General features: G+C 37.1%; 2 protein-coding genes and 1 long non-coding RNA gene across 3 annotated transcripts; 1 reads left to right on the forward strand and 2 right to left on the reverse strand.

The window, feature by feature from the left end:
• Positions 1-33: 33 nt before the first annotated feature.
• LOC311286904 lies at positions 34-1,058 on the reverse strand. Its single transcript, XR_014626672.1, has 3 exons — positions 840-1,058; positions 579-605; positions 34-182 (listed from the first exon to the last, which is right to left on the reverse strand). It is a non-coding gene; the product is annotated as an uncharacterized lncRNA (long non-coding RNA).
• Positions 1,059-1,830: 772 nt separating this feature from the next.
• wdr93 (WD repeat domain 93) lies at positions 1,831-10,002 on the forward strand. The gene is given in 16 exon segments (XM_084403347.1): positions 1,831-2,156; positions 2,281-2,482; positions 2,588-2,652; positions 2,739-2,849; positions 2,851-2,885; positions 2,887-2,983; positions 3,139-3,223; positions 3,298-3,487; positions 5,396-5,466; positions 5,572-5,646; positions 5,771-5,902; positions 6,049-6,247; positions 6,332-6,392; positions 6,616-6,772; positions 7,527-7,716; positions 9,249-10,002. Coding segments are annotated over 16 exon segments (2,010 nt in total). The 5' UTR covers positions 1,831-1,892; the 3' UTR covers positions 9,325-10,002.
• Positions 10,003-11,017: 1,015 nt separating this feature from the next.
• Positions 11,018-12,818, reverse strand: gnrhr2 (gonadotropin releasing hormone receptor 2; the record flags this gene model as incomplete). The annotated part of the gene is made up of 3 exons (XM_084404329.1): positions 11,018-11,523; positions 11,673-11,877; positions 12,285-12,818. The coding sequence occupies 3 exons, from the start codon at positions 12,816-12,818 to the stop codon at positions 11,018-11,020; spliced, it is 1,245 nt and encodes a 414-aa protein (XP_084260455.1).
• Between the last annotated feature and the right edge of the window lie 3,177 nt (positions 12,819-15,995).

Raw genomic sequence — 15,995 nt, forward strand, 5'->3', positions numbered from 1 at the left:
CCCGGAACTGAGTTTGACACCCCTGCTTTAGACTAACAACTAGTTTATTCATCACCCATTTACACAAAACGTACCAGGTGTGCATCTGTACTCAAACCCACACTCCAAACAAGAGGAGATTGAGTACATCCTCCAGAAGAGCTGTTTGTAGTGAGACGACTTATTTTTCCAGCATGCAACACCTGAGGTGATAAAAAAAAGAACATGACATTTAACATTATCAATGATGTTCTTGTTATGCGTTTTATTTTTTAAATGTCAATATTTACTTTCTAGCCATAAGAAGCACAATAATATGCGTTTCACATTTATTTCACTGATTGTTATGAGTAATACATTTTATAAAATAATTATGATATTAAAACAAATGTTTCAATTACATTACATTACATTGGTTAGGCAGAAAAAAGCATAACTACAATGAAAACAAGTTTTAAAAGAATTGCATGCATTGCATGCATACAATTAAGTTAGGAGTTGTATTCTAATATCAAATCCATTTACAAAACGTTTAAGACATTTACAATTTGAAAATCAATGCAGTCCTAAAACGTACAAAAATGACACTGCCGCAATACCTTATTATGGTCTTCAGAATCCATAATCTGGAGAGCAAATTGTAGAAATGGAATGCAGAAAAGATCTTGTCATGCAAGTTACAAATTTTGTAATTTGTGTGCTACTAAAAAAACTACAGAAATGTATTTGGATACACTTTACCCTTATTCTTTTTTTAATACATCAAGACTAAAAACAGTGTACAAACGCCATTATGAAATGGTATTTTTCAGAACGTATAATGCTTTTTCACAAAACTAAAAACTGTACAACAAGCTTACCCCTTCATCTCAGCTGACATGTGGAAGCGGTTTTCTTCTTTGTTTTCTGATGGATCGCAACAAAACTTACACATTATCGCCACCAACTGTGGAGCATAAACCAATAGCTACTACAACACAGGTGATTCTAAATAAACCAATCAAAATCCTCTGGAAGTTTGTACAGCCCACTTGCGGCTAAAGCTCCACCTACTTGCTGCTAACCCACCCATTTGCAGCTGGCTCCGACCTCCGTTTATACCACAGTCTATGGTTTATACCCTACTCGCACGCGCCGCTCCACTCAGTGTTGTCATGACAACCTAACAATCCGGAAGAGCTCTACAAGCTCGTCAGCGGTGAGCGGTTGTGTTAATAATTATATTATTTTTCATTTAGATCATAGTTGTGTTACAGTGTGATTATAAATTGAGTATTCACAAAAGTATCTTGTTGACCACAACCCAAATCAAACTTTTTATTGCCTTTTTTATGGAGGTCTGATCAAGGGGTCCGACAAACATTAGGCTATGTGAAATAGCAAACTAGCAAGCAATAAAATGTAACAGTTAACGTACTTGCTGCTAGAACTCATTATTGTCCTGGTAATTTACTGTTGCAGTAGTAATATATACTATTATGGAGGTGTCATGGTATATACTGTTTGATTATCGTATACCATTGTTGTTTAGGCTACTTGGTAACGTTACTCCTGGTAACGTTAATTCCAAGAATACCATGGTAAGTATTATTATGGTAACTTACATGGCCAAAAACATAATGATACAGTAGTGCCACGTAAAAAAAAAAAAACACCATGGTACTTTTCTCTCTCTCTCTCTCTCTCTCTCTCTCTCTCTCTCTCTCTCTCTCTCTCTCTCTCTCTCTCTCTCTCTCTCTCTCTCTCTCTCTCTCTCTCTGAAGATATTACATTACTGTTGTTTTTTTTTTTTTTAGGTATGTTTATATGTAAATGTGATTCAACAATGTGTGTGTATAAATGTAACGACAAAGGGGGATTTCAGTTTAAAAAAAAAAATTTTTTTTTTTTTTTTACTCCAGAAATAGCACAACATGGCTGTGAACGTCACACCAGGTTTGGAGATCCCAGAGCCGTCAGACTACAGCAGCTGTGAAGATGATGATGATGCTGTGACTTATTTCACAGATCTGCGTCGGCCTGATAAAAATCGGCCTGAGCCTGCGAGAATGATCGATAAGCTGTTAAATAACCTTCTTGACAGTGCATGGGAAGTTATATCAGAGCAGGAGAATATCGACAAGGATGCACAAGCAGCAAGACAAATTCCTGTGCTGAATGCCACTAAAGAAATGAAGGTACTGTTTTACATGTACAGTACAATTATACAGCCCCATCATATTCATTTGCACATGTGCTTTGGGTGCATTTGTCCAAAATGCTCATCTTACACACCCCTTTTTTTTTTTTTTTTTTTCTTAGCTTCCAGCCAGAACTAATTGTATTGTGTGCTCTGAGGATGGACTTTACCTGTTTCTGGGTCACGCTCATGGTCTGTCAGTCATCAGTTCATCCACTCTCACATGTGTAACAACGTGGAAGAATGAAAGAGTGGAGCTTACCAGCATCTCTTGTGCCTCTCTGGGAAACCTCACACACCTCTTATGCACAGTGGATGACATGGGTAATTTCCTGAGAGTGGGGAATATTTTTAGACAATTTCCATTTAAACCTCTTCACTTTATATTTTCTGTATTTATTTATACATAATCATTCTCTGTCTCATAAGGTATTGCGCGGCTTTTTGTGCATCACACGGAGAATATTTATTTAATAAAAATCATCAATGAAACTGTGAGTTCATAAGAGTGTTTTAAGAGCTTGTTTGGATGTTTGCTGCTGGTTTTAAAAGGCTTTACATTGTGCTATATTTCTCACAGGAAGATATAAACCAAAGAAACATCTGTGCAAAATTTGAAATGTCTATAAGAGGGGACTTTGGAGCTGCAGTCATGATGTGTAAGTTTTGTATTGAAATATATGGGTATATAACATAAAACTGAAAACAGTGATTTAATAATGCCATTGTTATATTGTCAATGTCATTGAAGCCAGTGGTTCTGTTTGGTTGGATGTCTTTCGCTTCCCACGAGATGTGTGGCTCAAAGAGCTGGAAGCAAAACAGGTAACTGTTATAGTCATTGGAAAGTTACCTGGAAAACCATCTATTCTTGTTTACTGTATTTACATTTTAAAAAACGAAATTTGTTGGTCATTTGTTGATGTCGATTCAAAAATGCTCCAATGAGCTGATCATTTTCTGCCCTGTCTCTTCTGTAGGCTACACACTCTTCTCTGGCCACAGAAGCCAAATGGTCTCCAATAGTCTTACTCATGAAGATCAAACCTCCAGAAATCCCTGCAGGTATTCAGTGCAAATACGTTTCTTTTAGAGGTCTTTTAGATGTATTTCTTTCACGAAGTGTTCATGTCTTTAAGGAACCTCTCTAAAAAGTCCATCCGAGGTCCTGCAGAAGACAGAGGAAGGCACTATAATAGGCTCAGGCCAAAACCACCTCATTAGTAGTCATCAATGGGAAAACCAGGATGCGGCGTTTAGGAAAATGTTCATGAAGTATCTCAGCTCCAGCTCTATGAGACCACCACAGCAGAAAGCAGAAGGTCCCAGGTAGGCTTGATTAAAGAGTTTTTTAAAGCCACATTTTACTTGATTTAGGAGATATATACTAGAGTCACCCCAGAAAGTACTGTATTTTGACACTTTAGCCACACTTATATGTATAGCAGCTTTTATATATATATATATATAAAAAAAAAAGATTCACAAACAAACACACACTTTCATCCAAAATATTTTACTCGAGAAATTTGCTATAGGTTTATAGACTTGTTGTTCAAACATTTTTGTATTTAAATTGTTTATGAAATAAAAGTGGACTTGAATTGAGTGAAAATAATGTTTTATGTCATAAATGCATAAATGTGAGCATATTTAGTACATTTATGCTGAAAAGTATGTATCTGCATGGCCAACTCAAACCCTCACTACAAATCTTGTTCAGGGGCAATTGATTCAAACCAGTAGAGAGTGTCGGCAATAGCTCTAAGAATATATCTCAAAGTGATATTTCACCCCATTTAAAATCTTTAATAAAAAGATGTGCTAACGATTTACAAGAAAAATTCATTAGTTAACATTAGTTAACTATTTTAGTTAACATGAACTAAGACATAAAATACTACAGCATTTATTAATCTTAGTTGATGATAATTTCAAAATTTACTAATACATTATTAAAATCAAATATTGTATTTTTGATAACATTAGTTAATGCACTGTGAACTAATAAGGTTATAATCAATATTATTAGTAATAAAATGTTGTTCCAAAGAGATATTGTTTCTTTTTCCAGAATGTGAAATGAGCTCTTTTCCATACAGTGAGAGTTATGCAGATCAACAAAATGTTTGTCAAAAAGACAAACAAAGATGAAGATAAATTCCTTATTGCTGCACATGAAAAATAAAATTGATATCGCAGCTGCATATTAAGAATTCGTTCCCACAATTTGTGGCCTCATTTTTATTAATTCATTACCTTGTTTTAGTTAATTTGTGGACATGTTTGATTAATTTATTCCCTTGTTTTAGTTAAATCGTGGACATGTTTGATTAATTTATTCCCTTGTTTTAGTTAAATCGTGGACATGTTTGATTAATTTATTCAGTAACACTTTAGAATACATTTGTATCATTAAATAACTACACAGGAACTAATGAGTAACACGCTATTAACATTCTAGTTATTAACGAACAAGAAACTCGGATTAACGAATTAGTAATAGTGTTCAGTTGAGTGTGGTAGTTCACTATTAGATAATCAATAACTGCTATTTTTTCATACCTCCCAGAGAATTACTAATAACTACTTATTCATATACAGGTTCATTATTAATGTGAAAAATGAGCCTGAAGATCATGGTAACCCACTGGTAATGACTCAAGTATTACCAAATCAAGGAAGAAATTGCTAATTGTTTGGATCAGCATTCTAAAGCGAAAAGCATGATAACTCCCTAATATTGACTGAAGTCATTGTTAGCTTTTAATGTTTTTGTTTAGGTTTTGGATAGTAAAGACTCAAGTGTTACTTCATACGTCAGAAGGAATTACTAATTTTTTGGATCAGTATTCTAGAGTGAAGATTACTATCCGAAACCTTTCAGAAACGTACAGAAACCCCAAAAGCTTACAATGTCTTCAGTCATTACTAGAAGGTTATCATGCACTGTTTTAGGTCTATCATCATCACGATAGGTCTATCGTTGTACTAATTCATTCACTCGTTTTAAGTTAGTTAATTTGTGGGCATGGTTAAAGTAAAACGAAGGAATAAGTGAAACAGTTGCATATAGGAAAGGACAGTATTGACCACGTGGAATGAGAAACATTTGGCAAACTGTGTTGGTGAGTCACTTTAGAACCTCTAGAGATTATGAAAGTTGTCAAGAAGGTGTCAAGGTAATTTTTCACATTAAAAAATTTGTTACAGCTTGTCAGTCTTTTTTCATTAAAGCAAATGCACTTGTCACTTCTTACTGCGTGAGGGGTTTTATTCAACGCCTGGGGAAACGAAGGCAGCTAGAGGTGAGTTATGGACTCAAGAGATTATTTCACGTCTACGTTTTTCAGTAGATATAAGCCTTCTCTCAGAATGTGCATTTATGATATTTCTTCGGATTATCTTTGAAGATATTCCCATTTCCATGTGCCTGTGGTGGAGTGGCAGTCATAATCTCTTACAGTATCTGTTGAAGAAAGAGAAAGGTACTCCAGCCTCTAACTCATACATTTATAATGCATGGATTAGAAAGAAAATACAGTATATTCATATTACATGGACACATTTGATCATGTTTGTAAATGATATTTGAATTTGTTCCTGAATCAGACAGTGAACCCAGACCGGATGCTTTGTGGCCCAATTCTCAGGAAATCCTTTGCTCTGCTGTCAGTGCCTGCACACGGTTCATTGTTCTAGGGCTTGATGGTCAGCTGGTTACTATATGGGACAGACGATTTGGTAAGTTTCCCTCAGTGTCTAGTCATTTCAGATATTGTTTATGATAGAAACTGCGTGGTCATCAATGATAAAATGATATAATTGCACAATACTGATATCATACTGAGAGAAAGAATCTTACCCCTGATTGTCTTCTGGTGGTGCAGGGTGTCCATATGCCAACATTGTGATCCCAGGAGACAGCCCCATTTGCAGGATGAAGCTCCTTTTGCAGAGTCAACTACCGGTTACCCAGGGTCCAGTTTTACCCACACTCCAGTTAGTGCTCACCTGCAGAAGTGGGGAGTGCTACAGTATGACAGCGAGCAAAGGAGGAGACACATGCACTGTTCCACTTATTGAGAGGTACTAAACACCCACAGTTATTATAAAGGGTTTAGAAATACTGAACGTGGTGTATAAATAAATACAATGCCTATCTCCCATCAGACCCACAGACCCCAGCAGTTCTGTCTCTGTTGCTGTACCTGTGCCCTTCCTGAAGTGTCTGGTATAGTACAACTTAGCAGCAGCATAATTCTGTGTTAAGCTCGTTCGATAACGATAACTATAAAGTTATCTAAAGTTATCACTCTAATTTTATGAGAATAGGGAAGTCCATAATGCTATCTACACATGTTAGATTCTGGATTAAATGATTTCAGATCGCTTGTTTAAAAAAAAAAAAAAATTGCTCTGAGTGACTATATTGTAATTCCTGAAGTTGTTTACAGGTTTTGTTGATGCAGAGAAATGGGCAAGTATCTATATGGAAAATGGAGGATGGCACACCAATGTTCATCTTAAACCTGCCTCACACTCATGTGCTCGGCTCACTCAGAGAACCTGTGTATGTGCTCGAGCCAGTCCAACAAAATATGTATATTACAGGTAAACTGAAAATTATTTGATTGACACTTGCATTCCACTGCACTGCTTTTCCATTGTTGTTTTAAATTGACGAACGTGTTTGACTGTGTTACTTGCGTCTTGGGTCTTTTGCAGTGTCTCACGTGTGACACAGCATTCTAAAAATGCAAAGGTCACGTGTTTAAAAAAAGAAGTTTAAAAAAACCTCTTTCTCTCTCTCTCTCTCTCTCTCTCTCTATATATATAACTGCATTAGACTGCTGCTATCAATGGCTCAAGCCTCTGTTGTAGCTCTAAAATGACGTTTTGGAGGCTTGGGATTACATGCGTAAGAAATTAGTCCTGCACACGAGCGTTTTAAGAACAAAAACCTGACAAATGTCTTGAAATACATCATCTGAACAATGTAATCGTAGGATAAGTGGAGTAATTGACTCCGGGCCGTTGAATTATTGAAAAATAATGCATACCTCTGGTGTAACGTGTGCATCATTTCTCTAATAATTCAACGGCCCATCGTCAATTACTCCTTAATGCACAGCTAGCAGTGGATTATCCAATACATAAAAAAAAACCTGCGTCTCTAGACCTTGCTTTTTTTATTCCATTGCCCTGCATCTCACGTTTCAACACAAAAACGTGTTCTGTGTGAATGCCGTCTTATACTGTTTAAGTTGTGATGCAATGTGTCGAAGGTGTCACATACTGTTATTTATTCAGTGTCAATTACAGGATTGTGTTCCTGGTGACACACCATCTGATTTGTGTTTTTTAGGTGACAGAAATACACCTTTAGTGAAGGTGACCGAAAGGGGAGAGGATGAGAGCTCTCTCTTCATCTTCAGCTTTTCAGAATGTTCATTGATGGATCTGTACCGTGTCACAAGGCCAGATGTAACTGAAAAAGAGACCAGAGCCACCCTTTCAGGTTTGGAGGAGGCCTGCAACCTTTACTTTCAGGAAAGGTTTGTGAACTGTTGTTCAGTATTACATAACTGATCTAAGAACAAATTTATGTGTACGCAACTGAAAGAAATGTTCTCTTAGAACCTTTTCACCACATGAAGGTATGAACACTGTTGCCAATGTGAGACTGCACTGCAATCTGTTCATCAAATGTACAATTATTATACAAAATTACTACTATGGTATAGTAACAGATCATGCAAATACAAGACAAGACAACAAACCAAGAGCAAAAATGATTATGATAATTCTATTAGCATCTACACCAATGGCGTGCTTCACTTATGGTCATATTGTGTCAGCATGTGCTTTAAAATAGGAATGATTTTGGCTGTCAATGTTTTTTTTAATCATTTATCATTTAAAAAAAGTGATTCCTACAATATCATTCCTCTGTGTAGTTATTGTTACAGTTGTGGTATAGACTATTCCTTTAGAGTTAAAAAGTTTTTTTTTAAACGTGATGTTCATTGTTCTAGTAATCATTCTTAGGGCCCTATCTTGCACCCAGCGCAATTGACTTTGTACACCGACGCATGTATCATTCCTATTTTGCACCCGCGCACAGCGGACTTTTCCCTCCACAGACGCACGTCGGTAAACTAGGAAATGCATTTGCGCTCCCGGGGGCGGTTCAGCGAAAAGAGGAGGCGTGTTCCGGCGCAAACGTTCCCTGATGCTGTTTTGCAGGTTTAGAAAACAATTCCGCCACTGACCAGGAAAAACCTAGTCTAAAGTCAGTGGCGCGTTGCGCATGATATTCATATGCTATTTTAAGGGCGCATGCTTGGCCATAATCAATGTAGCGTGTGCACAACGCGCATACACTTTGCTTCTCTCATCTACACAGAAGCAGCAGTTTTCATTTTTGCAAATCATACATTATTACAAGGAAAAATATTAACACACAAGGGAAATCATTGTTGTGTCCATGAAGATGTGAAAAAATAGGCATAAATCTAGCTTACACATTTACCCAAATTATCATACGCCTGTTTAACCGAAGCTAATTTGGGTGGGGTTCTCCCATCCCCAATGTCACCTCTCTGTGTTTTACGGCCCTGACGAGAACGTCGGTCTCCTCGGCTGTGAACCGCTCCTGGCGCGTCTGGCAAATCCGCTGTTATAATAGCAAACCGCCATGGAACAAGCTCGCCTGCTCTTAAAGGGAATGTGAGATGACGCTCTGATTGGTTTATTTCACGTTACGCCCAAACCACACCTATGAATAATGAAGCTACTTCAGACCAACCCATTTAATTTATCCCGCCGGTATAATAGCAACAGCGCCCAAGACCCGCCCACAAAGTTACTTGCGTTTCAGATCGTTAAAATAGGGCCTTTAGTGTGAATGGGCCTTAAAGTCACCATGAAATCAAAATGGACAGTTATTATAATTTTTTTATGGAATATTGCAGTGTATTAAAAAAAAAAAAATCATGTGGTCTCGTGATCTCTAATCAAAATAACTTTGGCCTCTAACCTAAAATACAGACTATACTTTATATGTGTAATGTCTTTGTGTGTGTAGAGCTGCCTCTTGGAAAGAGAGGAACAGAAATTTGGCTTTCCAGTGGGAGCAGTTACTGAAGCGTGCTATTAAATGAAACGTCACACAATAAGAAGAGAACCAGACACCACATGCTGACAGACAAAGAGTGCATTTTCTTATGTATTTATGTGGATAAAAAACATGTATGCATTCATTCATCTTTGGTGATGTTGATGCCATCAGCCAGAGAAAATTTTAACTTTTGATGTCATCTTCTTTTTTCCCTTTTTTTTTAAAATATCGAATTCAGTTAATTTGACAAACTTCTGTAATGAAAGTTCATTTCAGGTCGGGGTTGTGAGGAGGGTACATGTCAGTTCTCACAAGAAGCTCTGCTACATCATGCAAATGTGTTTATATCTGCACATGCCTTAATATATATGTGTTTATATATGCTTGAGTAGAGTCCATAGCAAACTGACTGTTCTGCACAATCGCATGGCCTGTTCTGAAGAAAATGTACATAGCATTACAGCTAATGAAATCTCCCACACATTATACTGAATGTCAACACCAATTTCCTGGTTGTATTGTTCTTATTCATTTCATATGACAGGCCATAAGCACTGGTTTTCAGCTTTGCTCCACTTAAGTCTTTTCCGGCAAGCAAATCTTTTCACAATTAGTGCCATTTGTACTGAACATCAATTTAATTGAACTTGAGCCTCAATATGTATCAGTGTAGCTAGTGTTTTTTTCTTTCTTTCTCGGGCTTATTAAAAACCACTAATTGAAAAAGTTATTCATGTCATTTTGTTTATTCAGATTTTTTAGTCACATTTTTACTTGTTCAACTTTAATTGGACTGGCCATGGGCAGTTGAGAGGCTGTAACATGGTTTTATGAGGTTATGGAACTTAACATGATCTGAGTCTCAACCCATAACCACATTGAGTTGCATTAATTTAATGATCTGTGCAAAACACCTCAAGCCATTAATTTCCAATTAATTTTATTGTGATTTCAACTTTTAGACCACATGACAAAACACTGAATACTCAATATCAACCCTTATAGTTATCACTATTATAATTTCACTGTAGGCCTACACATAAAAAGATCTCTGCTCTTTTTTCGGCTGCCAGGAAAAAAAAGCAAGTGATGTGTGTTAAAATATCTGTAAAGCCTTAGTTCATGAAATGCATGAAGAGCCTTTCAAAGGACAGTGTGAAAAAGAGGACTTTGAGAACCCCTACAAATAAAAAAGTAGATGACAGTATTAAGGTTTTTTTTTTTTTTTTTTTAAGAAGACTCTTTGCTCACCAAAGCTGTATTTATGTGATCATGATTACAATAAAAACAGTAATATAGTGAAATATTTTTCCAATTTAAAATATCAATTTATTTTCTATATAAAAATATAATTGATGATTCCCGATTCTCAGCATCATTACTCCAGTCTTCAGTGTCACATGATCCTTCAGAAATCATTCTTATATGCTGATTTGCTGCTCAAGAAACATTTCTTATTATTATCAATGTTGAAAAAAAGTTGTGTTGCTTAAATTTTCTCTTTGATAAATATAAACTTTAAAAGAATAAGCATTTATTCGAAATATAATTTTTTTTTTTGCAACAATGTAAAAGTCTTTGTCACTTTTGATCAATTTAACCTCATTAGCCAGTATTAATGTACTAATAACAGTAAATAACTTATTTTTTAAAATCATTTGTAAGCCATAAAGGCTTTAATGGTAATTAAATGCAAAGCTATTGTACATAATTATAGACAACTCATGTTTTGGCCTTTAATCTCTACAGGTGGAATAATTTGCAAAAGCCACACTATTCTTCGGCCCATCATCTCCAATCCTGTGCACATACTCTCCATCCCATTCTAGCTTTTCTCCAGAAGTCTGCTGAACTGTCAGTCTCTTTAAAGTGAGAGAGGGGGTGGAAGTTCTGATGGAAGTCATCAAAGAGTTATTAGTGTTCTCCAGCTCAACAGCTACAACGTTATGTTCACGCTGTCGGTGCTTCATGCCTCTACACAGTGGAATGGTGAAGAGACCGTAGATGAGGGGGTCCAAAATAGCATTTAATAGGCCAAAGATAAAAAGGATGTGCGAGAGGGACTGGGACACTGTTTCCTCCAGGCCAGCGGGACAGAACCAGTACCATAGGCCCAGCATGTAGTAGGGTGTCCAACACACCATGAATGACAGGACGATGACCACAGTCATCTTCAGTGTGCGCATGCGTGCCTTAGGGATGTTGTTTTTTGACCTGCGCAGCTGCACTTTGTTGGACAGCACTGGATGTGACATAGATCACAACAAAAGCAAGGCGTTAGCTTGACAGTTAAAGCAAAGGCACCTCAGGGTAATGTCACATGCAAACTGATCAAGAAGCTCTACTGTTGGATTCAATAATCGATCTTCCTTTAAAAAAAAAAAAACTTACAGCTGTCTTCAGTCATTTTCTTGGAGATCTCAAACAGTATCCTGGTGTAGCATGAGATCATGATGAAGAGTGGTACGAGGAAGAGGAAGGTGAAGGTAAACATGTTGTAAAGTGTCTCCTGCCAACGTGAGCTAAAGCTGCCGTAAGTCGTACACTGGATAAACCGCCTGGGGGAATCAATCACCACAACATGGAAAACAAACACCTGCACAAAGAAGATATCACAGGCATAGATATTACAGATACTCTGTTGCAAGGTTACTTTTTGTTTTGAAATATGAGAATAGTTATATATATATATATATATATATATATATATATATATATATATATATTACCATTCAATAGTTTAGTATTGGTAAGATTTTTTAAATGTTTTTGAAATAAGCCTCTTGTTTCTATTTGAAATAACTGTTCTCTAATTTAATATATTTTAAAATGTAATTTATTCCTGTTATGGAAAAGCTGAATTTTGGTAGTAGCCTACTGTATATATTTAAATTGTAATTATTTGTTATATATATATATATATATATATATATATAAAGAGGGAAAAAATATTCTTACTTCTTACCTTGTCTCAAAATTTCTCCCCCGTACACGTGCACTTACCTGTGGTATGGATAACACGACACTCGTGGTCCACGCGACACTCAGCATAACTTTATTTCTCCTCTTCGCTTTGTTGATAGACAGAGGTTTGAGAATGGCAGCCTGTCGGTCCAGACTAATCACCACGGTCACGAAAGCGCACGAGTACATGGCCACGAGTTTGAGGAACATCAGCGTCCGGCACGCGAGGTCCCCCGCGAGCCACTGCACCGTTATATTCCACACCGCGTCCAGCGGCATGACGATGAACGTCACCAGTAAATCCGCCACAGCCAGATGGGTGATGATCAACCGAACGTGGGAGCGTTTTCTGTGGTTGTGGTTGGCTAAATAAAGCACGGCGAGATTGCAGCTGGCAGACAGCGCGCACAGGATGAGCGTGAGCGTCACTCGGACCTGAGCCGCGGTGGTGAAGCGCGGAAGATGAGGAGGATGAGGAAGATCTTCTGTGCCGCTCGAGTTAAAGTTTTTGGCATCATACTTACAGGTGGAGTTCTTCTGAAAAAGATCCTCGATGTGATGAGTTGAGTTCATGCTTCTCAAGAGATTTAATGGCCAGATCAGTAGATTAGATCAGTAAAGCAATGCAAAGAGGTTGTTCGGACCCAGTAAATACGTGGAAGCTGGAAAAGAATCCCAAGAGGTGTCATTCCAGAAACTGTAGGCTACTTACTTTAAATGACAGTCCATAAAATCTATTTATTTTTCTAAACTTTTCAGTTAGGCTACTAGAAACGTAAACAAATATAGCCTACCTTAATGTTCTACCCTTGTTTAGATGGTCATGGCACGTTGGTGACCCCAGAGTTCAGTGGTCATCTGGATGAGCTGACCATCAGTTGTAAGTGTCCAGATGAATCGCAGCATCACCGGGGGCGTGGTTACTTAAGATATTGAGAGTAGCCTATGCATTGACGTCACTTTCCCGCCGGAAAACGCCCCCCTCATCCGGACTGAGTGGCAGAAGAGCTGCTGCGTGACTGGATTTTAATAGGGGAAACTGCGAAAACGCGAGTAAAGCAAATTTTCTGTTTAAACTAAAGGTTGGACTCGATATATAGTGTTACTTACAACTTAACAAAGATCCAGTGATGCATGGATATTGAAATGCAGCCATTAATCATGTTTCCTGACATGTGCCTGATTTCGACACTGGGGAAATAGGCCTACATAAAGCAAATTTGCCTGAACGCTTTATAATATAGGTAGATCTAAATCTGGGTGATCACTCATATCAATGTTATTGTCCAGCCCTAAAACTTGTAGTTTTTTGTCAGTGTTTATTTAAAAACATCCGATTATGCTTCATAAGCCGACAACGCACGTGGTCATGTAAACGCGGAAACCCTTCCTTTATATGATGAACAGATTGAATTTAGGCTTTTATTCACATGTAAACATTAATCGACTCACACATCAGTTGTAAACAGAAGCTCAAGCATGTTCGCCTGATGTGCGAGAACCAATGAGGTTCTTTCGTGTTTACGCAGCGTGTTTGAGCTTCAGCAAGAGGTTTGTTCTCACGCATAAAGCAGATTTGGTTGAGCTTCTTTTTATGTTCGCTGATCAATTTTTATATAAAACGATTGAGTCTCTCCCGAAAAGTTGGACTAATACGTCATATGGATTAGTTTTACTATCTCTTTATGAACTTTTTTAAGCATCAAAGTGGTAGTTGCGTAGCTTGCCAACAGAGGGACAGAACAGAAATCTCTCGGATATCATCAAAAAGATCTTCAGTTGTGTTAACTTTAACTTAAAATGAACTAAAGTTTGGAGCGACATGAGGGTGAGTAATTAATGGCAGAATTCATTTTTGGGTAAACAATACCTTAGTTTGCTAAAGCATTTTACAAAGGGATTGAGATAAGATAAAAGGGTGTCATTTAAAGGTCTATAAACTGCAAAAAAAGCATGATAAAGATTAAATCGAGCTGTTTTGGTAGTTTGATACTTCTCTAAAAAACATGGAGGTTACTTTTAGTCACTTGTATCATAAGGGTCTTTCTGTATGTGTGTATATGATTTTGTTTTTGGTTTGTGATGTGCTTAGTAATATCATGCTCAGAGGCAATAAAGAGACACATGTGATGTGATAGAGTGTTGTCAGGAAGGTCAATGTGTCCCACAGCAGGAAAAACGCTGAGCTCAGCAGTGCTAGTGATTCCACTGAAAGCCTCACAGCCTTAAAACGGTTTCAGTTTCAGGGACGAGAACATTGAGCATCTTTAGGAAATCCAAGTCCTTTGTTTTATCCAAATGTTCCAACACTGGTTTTGTCATGTCTGATTTTGTCATCTTTATTAAATGATTTATTTTAAATATGAAATGAATTTTAAAAAGTTTTAAGTTTGTTTAAAAAGACCTCTATTAACAAATGTCCTTTTCATACATTAATAACAAGGTCTGAAGTATTTATGAATGATAATTTTAAAACATTTACTGACAATTTAACAATTTCCCAACACATCGTAAAAACATCGAATTACCTGCAACAGTATGAAAATATGAATAGCCTACTTAAAAAAAAAAAAACTACATTTTCACATTTTTAAAAATTGATTATTAACAGTCATGCAGTTTCTTAAAGGCCCCCTGAAATTTTAGTAGGAATATGTTAGCCTTAAGGTTATGAATAAGCTTATAAGCATTCAAAACTTACAGCCTTCACTTCCGCTAAAATTAATCACAGATTTTTCAGCTTCTCATCATATCTTCTGCCCAATCAAATGCTCTCTAGAATCTAAAGCGTCCTGCCCCCTATGCTATAAATACCACCTGGCCAAAGCGACCGTTGACACGTCACAGAGAAATATGGGTTGGAGATGTGTGTTCGGTTGCTCAAACGCTCAAGTTTTATTCCGTTTTCCAACTGTACGTTGGTTAAGAATGAAATGGCTAGAATTGAATCCCACCTCTACTATTGAAGCCAACGTATCATCAGTGCTCGATTCGCTTCTATGGTGCTATCAAGTACAACTTGCAGTCTGTGAGGTAAACTAAACGCTATTGGCTATTTGAAAAGGGGGCGGAGCCATTCAATATGTCCCGCCTTAGCATCCTGTTTCAGTGGAAATTGTCAACGCATCAGACAAAGCTGCATCTTCCAAGGCACTTCAGTGGGCCTTTAAAATGATGAAATAATAAATATTTTTAAAAGTAACATTTTTATTTGATTTTGAAAGATTTCTGTTAAGAACACACTGCTCTGAGACTTTATGAGCCATCCAAGTGCAGCTTTTAGGACAATCCATAAGAGCAGTCAAAACCAGGCAAATGGTCAAATACACTCTACTCTGCAAGTCAAACTAGGCATAATCCAAGGGCACATGCAGAGAACATTAAACAAGAATACAGGTGCTCAGAAATGCAGTGGGAACACCAACGAGACTACACAACAAAAGTAAACGAGAACACAGCTTAAATAGGCAAACACCAACGGGCTAATTAACCACAGGTGAAAACAATTAGGCATGATGAGTCCAGGAAGAGAGTTATGGGAAGTGTAGTCTAGAATGACAATGAACTCTGGTGGACATCCAGGGCACTCCAGCTGGTGATCGTGACAATTTCTCTCATAACACCTTTCACAATTTACAATCTATTTGAAACCTAACATATTTTCAGAATCATGTGGAAAACCTAAAATAAGGTATATTCTGCTCATGCATTTAAAAGCAAACTACTATTTTTTTCATTTATTAAACTAAC

Source organism: Rutilus rutilus, assembly GCF_951802725.1.
Source record: "Rutilus rutilus genome assembly, chromosome: 3".
NCBI lineage: Eukaryota > Metazoa > Chordata > Actinopteri > Cypriniformes > Leuciscidae > Rutilus > Rutilus rutilus.